This window comes from Halichoeres trimaculatus, unplaced genomic scaffold, assembly GCF_033239565.1.
Source record: "Halichoeres trimaculatus isolate MK-OKI-2021-1 unplaced genomic scaffold, fHalTri1.1 fHalTri1_scaffold_10, whole genome shotgun sequence".
Taxonomy (NCBI): domain Eukaryota; kingdom Metazoa; phylum Chordata; class Actinopteri; order Labriformes; family Labridae; genus Halichoeres; species Halichoeres trimaculatus.
In genome coordinates this window covers 28,912,077-28,928,572 of record NW_027437187.1, presented here as the reverse complement: position 1 = coordinate 28,928,572, position 16,496 = coordinate 28,912,077, and the positions used below count along the sequence as shown (strand labels likewise).

Below are 16,496 nucleotides of genomic sequence, written 5' to 3'. Positions count from 1 at the left end.
TCACTGTATTTGAGCTCAATTTTGTTTATAGAACTGGGACCATATAAATTACGGTTGAATGAGTGTGTGCTTTAGCTACTCTAGAAGCACACACTTTGATTTTTATTTTTTATAGTACACATTTATGCAAGTTTCCACATCTCAACAAACGGAGTTGTTGTGTTCCAGCACTTAATACATTTTTCCAGACATACATTCAATAAGAAAGTTAGCTTTGCCATGTTATTTATTTCTGTCTTGACGCTGATCCATTTCCCTTTAGTCAGAAGCTAGAGAGGTTTTTTCTTTCAAAGTGAGAGATAAATTCATGCTGAAGAGTTTAAAATACACCTATTCAGATAACTACAATGAAAGTATTGCAAGTTACATCCACTGTGTTGCCACTCTAAAGACCCTGTGGCAACAAGACCCCTTCTACATAATGCTCATTACTGTTTTTAGAAGAACATTTAAAAGCAGCACTTTTCACTCAATAATGTATCACAGAACCTGGAGCAACAGGTGGCGTACTTTCCCCTCGTGAACGCCATCAACCAACTCAGCACACACGTCATAGCCCAGCTGGTCCAGTGCGCCTGCGCAGTCCACTTCAATCGAGGAAGTGTTAGAAGTCCAACGGCGGAGAGAAGTTTGAGTTTATTTCTGTTTCAGAGCGGACGAAACAACCTGCTGTCCGTTCAAAATGTCGGGATACGATAACAACCCGTTCGCAGAGCCTGTATCAGACAACCCTTTCAATGTAAGTGTGTGCTTTGTTAACGGGCTCGGGTGGTGATTTGTTTAAAAGAAGCCAACTCGCCAGGAAATTTGTTGGGTGGATGTGGGGGAGGGATGCGTTTCTTTTTTATCGAAAGCTATTGGACAAAAACAGCACGATTGACAGTCCTACAGCCAATCAGTGGGCTGTGTTTGAGAAGTGGGCGGGCCACTTAGCTAGATAAGTTGCAGGAAGTTAGCTGTGGCCAACTAGGAATGTGTGTCAAACCTTTTTATCCGCATTACTACTGAAAAAATTATACTCGGAATATTGTTATTTAGATTACATTGCATGTTGGGTTAGATTTAGTAAACCTTTAAGGTCATATGAAGTCATTTCTTCAATACTTGCTAACCTATTCAAATCTGAGTGCAGCCACTGAGCTCTATCTTAAAAAGAATCCCCGAAAAATCTAATGAACCTTTAAAAAACAACCAGGTCCTATTTATGTTTTTGCCTGTACATGTATCGTATTTGGCTTCTTCGTTAGACACTAAAAGTTAAATGCTGTTTCTTCTACCTAGCCGTCTTTGATCTAGGAAACAGGCCGTCTGCCCCATAAATGACAGTGCTTTGATGCTCATTATCAAGTTTAGTTAACTTTGAAAGATATTAAGTGCCACTTATATCCCATTGTTTTCATTGCATGTGTCAGTGGGCACTGTTGAGGTCGGCGGGAGAGTTTTGGGACTTACAAGGAAAAATTGACGACAAAATAAAGAATCTTGCATTGTCTTTGTCTAAAACTTTTAGCTACATAATATATTTGTACCGCCTCAGATCGAACTTGATAGACTATCCTCTGCCAGTCCAGATCATACAGTCTATGGTCCAGACATCAACCTCATTCAGCAAATTTCAACGAGTTGTAAAATAACCTTGACAGGTCTATTGTACATTCAAAGGAAAGCCTTTGGCTTGAGTTGCAAAAGGCATGGGATGAAGATCTCTGGAAATGTAACACTACGGCAGGGATGTGTGTTGCTATAATTGCTGCAAAAGGTGTGCGTACCAAATATTAAAGTTAAAAGTAGATTAAAAAAAAAAACAGGAGGACTCTTATGTGATGTTTATTGTGCTCAGAGTAACCATCGTCATGTTTCCTGATCATGCATTGGAGGCAGTAAAAAAGTCTATATTTTCAGATTTGCCAGGTGTAGTAGCAGTAGTAATAACAACAATAATGATAATCTGTTTATAACATGTTTATACATATGTAGGTTCAGTCTTGTGTTTGTCCCTTGAAGTCTGAGGAATCTCCAACACATACCATAATTATTGTATTTTGAGGATGTGACTCAGCACTGGTTGAATCTTTAAAGCCATAAAAACATCTTAGTTTTCACACTTGTCATAAGAATGTAGATTTTGTCATGACATTTGTCATATGCTGCATAAATAAGCTTATGGTTCAAAGCAAAGAAATAGGTGAACATGCACTGCTCTGTTTGTCACTGTGGTTTGTGTCAGACACATGATACATTAGAACTTCCTAGGAAATATAGGTAAGGGTTTACAGACAATATACAAATGCAATTACATCCTTTTTACATTAATCTTTTCATAGAGTTTATAATGTGATAATTAACTCAAATAATGAAGTTAAACTACATTATTATACAACTTCAGGTCCATTTGTTATGATATTTCCTGTTTATATGTGATTAGTACAGTTGCCGTGATCATAGATCATACATTAGAATTGTCACATCCATTACGTAGAAAATGTTGAGAAGTTAGGCCTTACTGAGACACAAAATGTTTGTTTTGTCAAATAAGCAACCGATGCCTGGGGGTAAGTAGGTTCAACATGCCATAAGACATTTTTAATCAATACAGTGCTTCTACAATACTTGATGACAAAGTTCAGTATAAATGAACTCCTCTGTTATGTTGCATAATAAAGTCACTTTTACTATTCTTCAGAGTCACAATTTATTAGATCAGGTGCACAATAGCAGTGACGTCAGAGAGTAGACCAGGCCACTGTTTGTTTGCTGGGTGTGGAAGTGGCTGAATAAATATCCAGCAGCAGCTGGAACATGTTGTCTGTGTTGTTGTGCAGCACTTCACCATCACACTGTTTTATTAACACAAGCCTGCACTCTGAAATGAAATGTAGTACTTGATAAAATACCAAGTTTTGCTGGAATTTCTAGGATGCAGCTTTGAGATTGAACTGAAGCACTCTTTTAGAGTTGGTGTAAAGATTTTTTTAAATTATGTTAATTTTCCAACATGTGATAGCACATTTTAGCTTCACAATTTTTAGGTTGGTTTATCAGTGTATGAAGAAGCAATATCTAACTGCAGTTATGAAACTGTTGCAGAATCCACACCTCAGCAATCAACGGATATCACAGTAGGTCCTGTTTCCTGGTACAGACCTTAAGTCACATTATGTTACTGATTTTATCACAGATTGATATTGACACACTCATACTTAAATTTAATGTAATATATACTTATTACATACTCTTTATCAATATTAACGTAGAAATCTGATAGTGTGTCTCCTCCATACTCCCTTCTTAAACATGGGCTTGTTTTGTTTTGGCGTGTCCCAGCTTAGTCCTCCACTCAGGAAGGCTTAGTGTTTTTTTGTAATCAATTTGGTTATGGCTTAAATTTCTGCTGTTTGTTATGTGTCATCACAATCAGCCTCTTGGTCATGACACAGCAGATCTCTTTCCTGTTGTAACATGAAGCACAAAGTAAACACTTTTCTGTGTTTGACAGTATTATACAGTTAATCAGTTCATTAAGATTAATTTTGTTCCAAACTGTGTTGAGAAGTAAAACTAGAGCGCTGTGTTTCCTGCTGGGAATGATAACAGGTGTGACAGAGCAGATAAGAAGCAGTGAGAGCCCACACAGTTTGGTTATCTTTTGAGTTTGTGCGTTGTTTCTTTATTGAAGTGATTGACCCAGATTTTAGAAACAGTCACAGTATTGGTTGGTTTAGAAGGAAACAATGATCTCCCAAAGTATTACATTACCCATAATCCATCATGTTGCTCTTTCAATGACATGATCTGCAAAATTAGCTGATGCTGGTTTGTCCGGGTCATGATTACAAGCAGAGATTTCTTGATACAGTAGTAGTATCTGCCCTTTCTGTTTTGCATTAATCAAAAAGTTGTCTTTGAGATCTCAGATAAAGTTTTTTATAAAGCATTACAAAGTGTGTTTAAGTTGTTACTTGAATCATTCTGCAAGAGAATTAAAAACTCTTGAATGTATCAGGAGATTTACTTGGATCCCTGACTTTGATTATCAGGGAGTTTGTAACATGCTTACAGGGAGTCAGCCTTCCTGGTGCCATGAAAGCATCAGGAGCTGTTATTCTGTCTTAAGTGTACTCTGATCCAGATATTACTGTGACAATGACCGATCATGTTAGCTAAATTATTGCCTGAGAAGTTGTTTGTTTTTTGCTACAAAAAGTGGTATTTCACTCATGACTGAGGTGTTGAGTGATTTTTTCTTAAAAATGTTGTTAAAAAATCAATAAAGCACACTCTGTTTGGGAGGATTAAGTCACAAAATTTTTAGTAAGATTCTTGGAAGAATCTGCTTTAGTCTGATTTTCGCTTTTAAAGCTGACTTCTTCCTTGTGTTTTTGATCAGAAACTTGGGTGAATTAATGTTTACCACCCATGCCTAACCTCTTGAAGAAATGAGTCTACCCTGGGTAATAATTAAACCGGATCTCTAAAAGTTAAGCAACAACAGCTTAATGTTATTTTTTGTTTTTATCAGAGCTTTGAGGCAGGTTTCATTCATTGTCTGGGCTCCCTTTTTCTGATTTTGAGTTCATCTTTAAGGTCTATAATTTAAGGTATTGTGGAGTGTGTGTTTAAATATTAAGACTCCAGGTGAAAACACTTCTCATCCTAAAGTTTTGTCCACTTCAGCTTCTCTAGTCTTTTACAGATCCCTGACTAAGCCCCCCTATGGTGCTGGCCTCATGGTCACAGACTCACCCTGAACTTGAAGTGCTTAATCCAAGCCTCTCTCCTATGACCGCCTCTGAATAAGACAGTACATTTCAGCTCAGTCTAGCAGGTCTGACCTCTCTCTGACCAGAGGCATGGAATACTTACAAGAGATCAACAAAGTTCAGAGGAAGTCAAGCCCTTCAAATTGAATCCAGAAGTCTCAGTTGATCCGATTAATGCATTTATAGTTGTTGTGACTAAGTGACCTCCAATAATGAGTGGCATGTGTCTCTTTTCTGTCTCCAGGACCCTTCAGTCACACAAGTGACCAACTCCAATGTAGAGCCTGTCGACCAGTACAACCCTTTCCCTGCTTCAGTAAGATATCTCACACCTGTGTTATCAAGTTTTTCCCTCCCTCTTCTCTGTGTGGTCCTCTCCTCTCCCCCTTCTTTTTCTTTTTTTCTCAATGTTTTTAATGTTCTCAACATTTCCACTCAATTAATTTACCGTCTCTAAATAATCTCTACATCTTATGCATATTTCTTAGGGCGGTCTAGCCACTCACACCACTCCAGCCACCCCCTCTCCCTTCCAGCCCGCTGTGTTACAGCCCTCAACAGAACCCAGTCCACAGGTGAGCCTGAACACCTCACACCCTCTCTGTTTGTGCTGAATTTAAAAAGTAATGTGTTAAAGAAGACTAAAGGGCGGTATTTCTCTGGATCCTGTTGCTACAGTTGCTACAGACATTTAAAGGCTGACTCATTTACTGCAAACCAAATCTGCCTACGGGTACAAAGTGGCCTTGAACCATTACTCCCTCCTGTTTGCTTCAAAGTAAAGTCTCAAGAATGCAACTCAAGTATAGAGAGGAATGTACAGGGAGTTAAATCACAGATAAAATGTTGAAAAGTTAAAAAAAAGAGTTAGCAGAAACAGCTTACTTAGTTGCCAATCTTTCTCTCTGATCTCTGATCTTTAGTTTGGTGTTGTGTTACACAAACTGAAGGGAAGTATTACCTTAATCCAGAAACCTCATCTGTCACAGCTCAAATATAATTTTCAGCCCCTCCATTCTTGAATCTGGGCTGTAGGGCTCTTCAGAGACTCTTTATCCAGCAGTGTGCTTAACAGTGGACCTGTTTTGGGACACTTTGGGCTGTTTTGTTTTTTTTTTTGTTATGGCCAAAGGTTTTGCTAGAATTCCAACGGAGAGATTCTCCTGTGGACATTTCAACATTTTTGTGCAGATAAATGCCACTCTGAGTCCGAGCTCAGCAAGAGACGTCGGTTCAACCCGATAGCCTCACATGGCTCACCAAAAGTATACCTAATGTGTGCTTTTATCCTTAATTCATCCCAGTTTCTTGTCCTTTTGTTGTAATTTTTGGTGTGATGTCACAAGCCAATTGGCTCTCAGCCTTCGACTTGAAGGGGCAAAGTTTTAAATCCTTTCTTGAAGAATAAAACATGGAAAAACACACAAATCTTCTCCACCAGTGCCAAACAGCTCGTACTGCTGTTGCTATTCACTCTTGGTTTGAGCCTCTGGTACCCCCCAGGTGTTGACAGTCAGGTGTCTGATTTGCATCTGTTGGCAGAGAGGATCTGGCAAATTTTTTGTGGGCACAACACTCGTACTCTGCTCTGCTGCTCATCCCACAAATGCAAGTTCCTTACAAATGTGGCTCCATTTGAAAGTGAACTAAACAGGCTTAAAAATGGTATCAGATTTATTGCCAAGAGGAATGGTTATAACAACATAAAGGATTTACCAAACACAAATTCACTTATTATGCAAAGTTTATTTAAACTGTTTTGAATTGTGTGATAAAATGGATAGCAGTGACCTGAAGATGGTACTACAGGGTGCTCTGAACAGCAATATTCTTTGAATAACTTACAATTTGCTCAAATTATCACTAGTTACTTCTTTAAATCTCCTTTTAAAGACAAATTTATTATTTCACAATGACAAACGTAACTTTGTTGCTCTGCAACAGCGGGGGAGGCATCTAGACTGATGGGTTCTGGAATGCTTGTGGGCTCGTAGAGATAGCAGCTGAAACGAAGCGTTTCAGACAGTAGCTGGAATGAGGTTAAGTAAAGATATGAGACTGGGGAAGTAAAAAAGTAAGCTGTAAATCATACAAAGCTGCTGAAGAGGGTAAATACAAAGCCTGGAAATGAGCAGAGTACCCCCTCTTTAAAGTGAGACACACCTCTTTAAATGTTGCATCTCCCACCACTGCTGCTAGCTGTGGTACATTTTAATCTCCCTCAGTTTGTAAAGCATTACTAGTTCTTCCATACCACTTGAAGTCTGCATCTGAAAAGGCTCAGTTTAAACAACATTTGATCCTCAAAATAATTCTCTGCATCAAGAAAAATAAAGAGGAAAAAAGACCAAAGAGGAAAAGTATCATGACCAATATAAACCCAGATTCATCAGCTTTAAAGTTGTGCATCTTGATGCTGCATGTTGTTATACAAATGTTCACCAACACACAGAGCTGTGTGCGCAGCTTGTTTTTCAGAGATCTAAAGACACAAAGTACAGTACTGCTGTTAACCCTCAGGGCACTTCACTGCATTATTTAGGCTGTCGTGTTTCCTCAAACCTCCTGAACCAACACATACGAACAGAGAGTACAACAACATCTGGTGAAATGTCAGTCTGGTTTGACTTTGGTCGACGGTTAGCTCATGGTAAACACTTAGATTTATCATTTCACACTATCAGGGTATCAGGGTGGCTACAGAGCCAGTGGTTGAAGTCTAATGGCTGGACAAACATCCACTCAGTTTACACAATATTAAAATGAGACTCCTTGTTCAACTAGAAATCTCATAAATATTTATGACAGAGCTATAGATCTCCTTTGTTTGCCAAGTAAGACCTCAGTTATGAGTATAGAAACTGATCTGTTGAAAATCTGGCAAATGCATGGAATGGCTGTCAGTTTGAACATGATGTGCCTGCTATGATATGTTAGGTATGAAAAGTAATAATGCTGTGTTCTGCTGTGTGTGCAGGAAAATGGGAGTGCTCCTGTTTCTTACACTAAAGCCCTGAAAGAGTATTTGTTGGTTTCTGCACTTATGTCACAAAGATAAATTCCTGCACATTCAGTTTGTTTGTTGAGTAAAGTGTTTCTGTCTCTCCTCCTGCAGGCCACTGCTGCTGCGGCTCAGGCCAACCTGCTGAGGCAGCAGGAGGAGCTGGAGAGGAAAGCTGCCGAGCTGGACCGCAGGGAGCAGGAGCTGCAGACCAGAGGCTCATCAGGTCATTAGAGATGAAACCTCTCCTCTGCAGCACGCGCAGAAGGAGGACAACTCACAGAGACAGAAAAACAATATGACATGCGAGATGTTAGAGGGGATATAAAACACTTTTGCACACTGGCTATGAGAAATGGTCCTACAGCCGCTAATATCTGCACATTGAAAAACAAGTTCCCCATGATAGCAGAGTATAGAAATCATTCAGATGTTGTATTGTTTGAGCTGCTTTTGACTGTATGATGTTTGCAGAGTTCATGTCAACACAGAGTCAGAGTTTGAAAAACTGAAAAATATCTTGTTGAGAGTTTCGTTCTTTCTGACAGGCCAAGCTTTTTTCTTTTCTTGACAGGTAAAGAGAACAATTGGCCTCCACTTCCCAAAAGCTTCCCCATCAAACCCTGTTTCTACCAGGACTTCTCAGAGGAAATTCCTCCAGAGTACCAGAGAGTTTGCAAAATGATGTACTACCTCTGGATGTGTAAGTTCAATAACACAGTGTTCACAAGAGGGATGAATTGTCAGTGTTTACTTGATTATTCAATGTTTGATTTAAGCTTGTGCATGTCACTGTAATTTTCCTGTTAACTGTTTTAAAGAGAAGATGAAGTCCATCAGAGTCAGATCCCTTGTATATAAAAACATATCCTGATTCTGATTCTGTCTGTCTTCCCTCTTTCTTCCAGTCAGCTGTGTGACTCTGTTCCTCAACCTGCTGGCCTGTTTGGCATACTTCATCACAGACGCAGATGAAGGTGTTGGTTTTGGCCTCTCCATCCTCTGGCTCATCCTCTTCACTCCCTGCTCCTTCCTCTGCTGGTACAGACCGGTCTACAAGGCCTTCAGGTGAGTTCACCTCCATTCTGCCTTGGGATCATAAACTGTAAAAAAAAAAAATGGACGGCATCTTGCTCTGCTCGAAGTGAGGTCGCCACGAAAACTGCTCCCCCTGGTGACTGACTGCAGTATAGGTCAAAAAATTACACTCTCCAGTCATTCCAGATGGGCTGTGGTCAAACTTTAAAAAATTAATACACCTTGTAGAAATGTTTTTCACGTCTGATTGCTGCAGTGATTTGAAGATACCATTTGGCTGCCTTGTATTCAGGTCCTCTTTTTTTCTGAAAAGTTTGGTTTCATTAGTTATAAGAGGTTAAGAGGTTAAAGACAAGGTTTTACGTCAGGTCAGCTGTCGTTCTTGTGTATTTTTTATGGGGATTGTAAAATATGTTGGGAAGTAGAGTCAAGAAGTGATTAGACTCTTGAAAGAAAGAAAATATATTATTTTTGTTGCCCGGCTCCACTCTACTGCACAGACGATGGCTGCAATGGCTGCGTCTGTGACGGGGTATTTTGACTTCAAAACGGTACAATGGTAAATGGCCACGCTGTTCACTCTATACACAGTCTATGCTTGGTATAGATGAAAATGTGTATGTGTGGTCAATAAAACCCCCAGCTGATTGATTTAGTGTTCCTCAGAAGTATAAAACTACTTACTTTGGAGTATTGACCCACTGAACATTTTTATTTGAGCACCTGGTTTTTACCCATCATGCTCGGCAGGAATGATACAACTCATAAGTAATGTGCATTTTTTTCATCTGTTTACTAAACATATGTGCGTTAGATTGAACCGGGTTTTTGTATGTTGTGTTGTGTTCAGTATTCCTTTATGTATCTGAAAAAGAAGCCGTTTTATATTTTTGACAGGGAATTCTGAGCCTCTGCCTCTTCTGTTTTAGTCACCCACCTGATGTTCTGAGTGAATTTCTTGTTTTCTTGTTTTTAGGACGGACAGCTCCTTCAGCTTCTTCTTCTTTTTCTTCGTGTTCTTCTGCCAAGTGGTGATCTTCGTCATCCAGGCTGTAGGCATCCCCAAATGGGGGAACAGGTCAGTCAAACACAGAATGGAATACCATAATACCTTAATAATAGCCTACCTGATAAATACAGAAAAACACTATTGATCCCGGCCCCAGGTGTCACTGCACTGGACTCCAAATAGAGTCCTAACAGTGCATTTAAAGTCATCCTTTTCATATTTTATCTGCCACTACTTTTGAAAGTTCCTGTATAAATAAACCTTACGCTAAAAGGCGTACTGTATATGCATTTCTCACTGGAAGTTGGATCTCTTTCCTACTCCTACCTTCCTACCCTCTTCTTTTTTCTTATTTTCTGCACTCTTTCACCTTTTCTGACAGAAACTTTTCATCCTTCAGCATCTCCTCTGCTGCCTCTCTGTCTGCTGGTAACTCTGTAAGTTTCTGCTTCTCACTATCTCTGCTAACGCTACTCTCACCTCGCCCTTTAGTAAACTCATGTTTAGGTTTCAAAACTATGAGAATCTCTATAACTCAACTCAACTCAACTTTATTTATAAAGCACTTTAAAACAGCCTCAGCTGAAACAAAGTGCTGTACATAAAAGTAGTGCAGACATAAATGAATATAAATATAAAGTAATAAGAATCAGAGATTGCCAGTGCAAAGGTTTTGATATGTAACTATCTGATGGTAACTGTGCCATCAATGATTTCTAATGAAGGCATTATCATTATTTGACTGACAGAAAAAGGCTGCTTTATATGGGCCGCAATGAGTTTCTAAGTGATCTTGAAGAAGTCCCCGCTCTAGATATATGTCTGACTTAAAAATGAGATTATCAGTGCCAACATAGGTTATTTCAAAATACTACTTCTGCAGGATTGGATTGATTTACAGCATGTCTAACTCTCTATGACAACACCACACTGGCTAATAAAGTTTAGACGTGAGAAGAGAGATCTGTTTTTCTCTGCTGAAAACAATTTCTGTGGTTAATTTTGTTGTGATAGTGGACACAGACACCTAACTGTCAGACAGAAAAGGAACAGAAGAGCAGAAGAAAGCGAAAAGGGAGACTGAAAAAAGCATGAGCTAAAGGCTAAAACACGGGCTAAGCTGTTTGTGATAATGTCCATTCCAATCCACAGTCAGCAGTTATTCTGCAGTGGTCTGTTTAAACTTGAGAGTCTATCAATAAAATGAAGAGTGAGGTTATGTTAGCTCTGCTTGGTCGATGACTGGCAGGACATTGCCAGGGTTCACTAAAATTACACATTACAGACATGTCTCTGAGCACTGGGTTGTGAGTAGTGCTACATATAGCCGGCTACTAAACTACGGTACAAACTTATAACATTCGCTTTTTGTCACATTTCAAACAACAGCGCTACGTTACTGCACTTATAAATACCTCACCACGCCACAGTGTATCTGGTAACAAGTTGTCTTGATCTAAGAAAACTTGTTTTGATCCGATCTCCATGTAATTCTTTTGTCACAAGTTAAGTCTTCAGGACAGTGTGCGTGAGACTCCAGGCCATAAGGTGGTGATGCCGGCCAATTAAAACAGATCCTCTACACAGCATCTTTAATTAACTTTACCCCTACCTCCTCCTCCAGCCTTCCTGCTTGAATTTCTCTCTACTCTCTGTTTTCTCATAATAGTGCTTCTTAATTCTGCTGTTATGCATGTGATTAATTATGTTTAATAAACCACTTCAAACTGTTTTAACACCCTGAAAATGTACTGTTTGTCACCTCCAGTGGTTGGATTGTTGCCTTCACTAGTTTCACTAGCAACAAGGCAGTGGGAGCCATTATGATGATAGTGGCCATCCTCTTCACCATGTGCGCCGTGCTGTCAATCATCCTGCTCAAGATGGTGAGGATGAATATTTTCATTGTTTTATTTGTTATGTATTTTCTTTTTGCATTTGTTAGTCTGCAGGTATGTTTCTTTGATGGAAATTGAATTTTGCTTAAAACTTTCACCCAAAATTTTATTGTTCATTTTACTGACTGAAAGACTAAGATCCATGGTGTATTTGGACCAGAGGTAATTCATGACTGACTTCTGATCAAGTGGCAACTTCCAGCCATGGGAAATTAGGTCTGTGCAGAAGAGAGAAAAAAAAATCTGCAGTTTGTCCAGTGTCCATTTGAGGCTTGCTCCTGATGGCTTTTCATGTATGCAGATGAGGGGAGATGTGCTCTCTCCATCCCAAGTTTTTGCCTTCCATGGGGGCACAGGAAAGGGCAGGGAGCAGAACAGAGACATACTACCAAAAAAAAATTAAAAAAAAAGGTTGCAAATAATTGACCACTCTCTAAAACAGGGGTGGCCAACCACTCAGAGATCAAGAGCTACAAAAATTACTGTGGTACTACAAAGAGCCGCATCACACATGTGGTCTTACAAACATGCTTCCTCTCACACATAAACAGAATGACATGAAATGAAAAAATAAAAAAATTAAACTTTTCAAATCGAGATTGACTGTGTTTGTGTATTTAAATCTGTACTTGGAGCTGTGTCTCAAACAAATTTCTGCTTTTACTGAAGAAGAGACAAATTTCTGTCTATCTATCTATCTATCTATCTATCTATCTATCTATCTATCTATCTATCTATCTATCTATCTATCTATCTATCTATCTATCTATCTATCTATCTATCTACCTCTTTTTCTATTCATCTATCTATCTATCTATCTATCTATCTATCTATCTATCTATCTATCTATCTATCTATCTATCTATCTATCTATCTATCTATCTATCTATCTATCTGTCTGTCTGTCTGTCTGTCTGTCTGTCTAAATAGATAGCTATGAGCAATTGAGAGGAGCACATGCAGCGAAGAGAAACTGAAACTTAAGTGTCAATCTCATCACCCAAGTATTGATCAATAGTGATATCAACATTGGCATCGGTATATCGATAGTTTAGATTGATCGGCACACCACTGTATATATATATATATATATATATATATATATATATATATATATATAAAATATATATATATATATATATATAAAGAGCGGCTTAGTCATTTGAGTAAATAATTAGATAAAAATTGTATAATAAAATACTCAGTGTGATTTGTCAAAAAAAAAGTTGGGCGAGGGTTTAATCATGAGAAACAATCCATCAACATGCTTAATACTTTGAGCTGGAGGCTCAGCTACATTTTGACTAGTTAAACATTTGTCTTAATGCAAACTAAAAAGGCGTGAAACTTTTGATTTCCTGTCCCAGACACATCTATGATCTGGGAGAAAGCCTGATTAATTTTCAGGACCAATAAGGAGGATAAGGGCCGAACACGCCAACATGCCAGAGGATTTAAAGCCAACATGCAACTCAATCAAACTAATACAGAACCTAATCGACTAAGATTTCACATTATGTCAAGATTATTCAGCCATTTAGACTAAGTAAACCATTTACGCCGATGGCTTTTTAGCTTTCCTGTCGGCGTGTCATCTGCGTGTCATCGTTGTTTTGTCCGTGGGGATAGTCGCAAATTCCAAAACTGCCAACAGTTTGGTTCAGGTGAAAAATACAGCTAGCAATGCAGGCTACATGTGTAACAAATCACACCCTGCAAATACTGAACTTGAGATGTTACAAAAAAATAGTGTAAGAAAGAGAAAGTTAAATCAACCATTCACTCTCTCTGTCATCATCAGGTCCACCAAATGTACCGTCGAACTGGAGCCAGTTTCCAGAAGGCCCAGCAGGAGTTCTCACAGGGCGTCTTCACCAGTAAAACCTTCCAGACGGCTGCGGCAGGAGCAGCATCTTCTGCTACCCAGGGAGCCTTCCAGGGAAATAACTAATGGATGACAGAGCTAAGCTTAACTCCATTTCACAGGTCAAGGTCTATATGTTGTCAGGTGTGGATGGTTAACTCAAAACTGAGGGTCACAGAAAAGTAGGATTCACTATAATGAATCTGGAAAACGACTCCTACTTTTGCCAATCATAACCTCATGACGTATAGACCTTGAGCTAGGTGAGGCTACACTATTAGCCTCCCTTCTTTCACCCTTCAAACAATGCACAGGTGATTCCCCACGCTACACCTGCTCCTCACATTCAGCATCCACAGCTCTGTTTGGGGTTAAAAACATTTGAGGGGAAAGTTACTCTTGGAAAAAAAAGCATTCTGGGGTGAGAAGCATGAATGAAGTCGACTGATGCTCTTTCAGTGTGTCTGTGTTTTGTAAATTGTGTGTGCACTTTTTGGCAATGCTCTTCAGTGTAATATGTGACAGTGTAGATGAGTGTGTTGAGTGTGTGTGTGCTGGCATGCTCATTAAATGTAAACATGTGGGTGCAGCGTGCTTGTCTCTGTCCACAGGTGACTGTGGGCTTTGATTCTGTAATATAAACAAGATGAAGTGTTTGTGTGTCAGTGATTGGCATTTTTTCTGCCTTTAATGCATTTCTCTTGGTCTTTGAACATACTTTGGCAAAAAGAAAATATCTTGTGTGCTGCAAATTTCAGTTTAATAAGGAAGAAAAATAACTGTAAAAATGTTTAGCTTATTCTTATTACCTTGCCCTAAGGTCTTTAGAAGCTGTTACTGTAGATGATTATCAAAAATATTGGTTTGATTATTTAACAAGGTAAATACCCACAATCCTCTCTGTCTTTACAATCCTAAAGCAGCTTCATATACTTCCTGTGTCACTCTTTCTAACTGTGCCTTTAGACTCCCTTCAACCAAAGTTCTGCCAAGACTTTTCTGAAAATAACACTTTGAATCTCAAAGTGGTGGAAACGTGTTTGTTTTTGGTGTTGATGTATTGTACAGTAATTTCAACAGTAAATTTACATTTACAAAGCTCAGATGATAATTTTTTAAACATTTTTTGGCAGTAATTGTAGAAAACTTTGGAAGCTTTTAACAGCATGTTTGATCAGTGCCTTATTTAAGAGTTCCTCTTGACAAAACCAAAGCATTGCTGTCGTCTGTCATCAAAATAAGCAACTGAACTTCAGTAGACTTTCACCATTCATCCAGTTTACCTCCAATAGTCTGTGTTTGCTCTATTCACCTCTTAACAGTTAAGTTTTATGTGAAGCCTGAGTCCATCTTTTGAAATAATCAGGTGTGGATCACTCTCTTGCAGTCATCTCTAATACTGTAACATAAACTGGCCTTCACGCTTGACATACCCAAAGGAGATGAATGTCTCTGTACCACCAGTATGCCGCTTTTCATTTTCACGTTTTCTCATTGATGGGTTTATTTGTTGACCAGCCTCTAAATTATGTGATGTATATTTTCTGTGATTTCATGTGTTGAAAATGAAAAAAAAACATGCATCAGTGTGTTTGATGTATTGTTAAGAATATCAGCCTGGATGTAACATGTTAGCATCTCCTCAAAAACAAACACAGCGACACAGTGGTCTAATTTAAGGTTCAATCTCAAGTCTGTCATGAATATAATAACATGATTATTATGAAGTCAAACATCTCTAAGTGCATTGTTCTAAGAGATTATAAGCCAATGCCTTTTGTATTTCAATGATGAATATAGCATCTAATAAAATGCTTTGCTTTCATGTGACACTGTGATTGCATTTTCTCTTTGAAACATGCTATGGAAAGAAAAAGCTTGTGTCAAAAGTAGAGGTTATGCTGTTTGTTTCATTTTATTTTTTTCTTTTTAAATTCATATTTATTTGTTGATTTTATTTAAGTTTTTTCCAACTCTTTGTACAGAGGTTTCTCAAAGTGCAAGTGCCGGTAGGTGTCGAATGATTTGCAAACGCCACTTCACAATGAAAGTTGAACCACAATCGAAGTTTAAAGAGGTCAACTTTGGTGTTTTTCCAACGGTCGGTTATCCCAATGGACACAGAAAAGTTGTGAAAGTAAGTTAAACTCTGTTTTCTTCTTCAACTAACTAAACTAAACTAAACCATGATATATATGGCATCGTAGGGGTCTCACCTTGTGACATCCTTTGTAGTAGGGATGGGTACTGAATTAGGTACTTTTATAGGTACTGACCAATTCTGTCAAAAGTACCAGGTATCCATCAACGTAAAATCAAAAGGTACCATGTTAAGGTACCTAAACACATCCTTGTTACTGTGAGGGAGTAGAAGAGTAGGAGAATTTCCATGCTGGACATGAACACAGCATTGCACGGTTACATATTGAGGAATAAATGTTAAATCTATATTTATTTTTTTCTGATATTTTTTACAACATAAACACAAAAAGGCATCTGCACTGTATCGTTCCAAATGTGAAAAGTACCCATCCCTACTTCATAGTACTTTGTAGTATTTCTGTATTTATTATTAATGTGTCATCTTAGTATTAAAAATCAATTATGCCATACTGTTAGCTATAGTTATTATAGCGAAGTCAAAAAAGAAAACACGACTAGGCCATCTGTGTTACTATTCTTAGCTGATTTATTAACTGTCATTTGCACTTTAACTAAAAACATTTCACTCAAGTACTTTTAGTTTCAGCTGCCAACAATGAGCTGAGCATGCAGGTGCAGCCAGATAATTAGCTGGTGCGTCACAAAAATAACATGTAACTTCTAAACTTTTCAGTAATAATTTGATAAATACAGTCATTTTGACGTCCTTAAATACTTATTTTCTTCCCTACTTTTGATGCTGATTCCTTTTTTAAGTTCATTA

At 38.4% G+C, this 16,496-nt stretch overlaps 1 protein-coding gene across 2 annotated transcripts; it reads left to right on the top strand.

Annotated features, from left to right (window-relative positions):
* The first annotated feature begins 535 nt into the window (after positions 1-535).
* On the top strand, positions 536-15,354 carry scamp2 (secretory carrier membrane protein 2). Of its 2 annotated transcripts, XR_012598883.1 has the most exons (10): positions 536-739; positions 5,005-5,076; positions 5,249-5,335; positions 7,876-7,987; positions 8,336-8,464; positions 8,670-8,829; positions 9,776-9,877; positions 10,191-10,245; positions 11,577-11,694; positions 13,508-13,647. XR_012598883.1 is itself a non-coding variant. In XM_074677337.1 (9 exons), exons 1-9 carry the CDS (start codon positions 683-685, stop codon positions 13,655-13,657), a joined length of 987 nt encoding a protein of 328 aa, XP_074533438.1. In that variant the 5' UTR covers positions 538-682; the 3' UTR covers positions 13,658-15,354. The 2 variants fall into 2 exon arrangements, 1 of the variants encoding a protein (XP_074533438.1); XM_074677337.1 differs by lacking the exon at positions 10,191-10,245 and having other exon boundaries at positions 538-739; positions 13,508-15,354.
* The last annotated feature ends 1,142 nt before the right edge of the window (positions 15,355-16,496 follow it).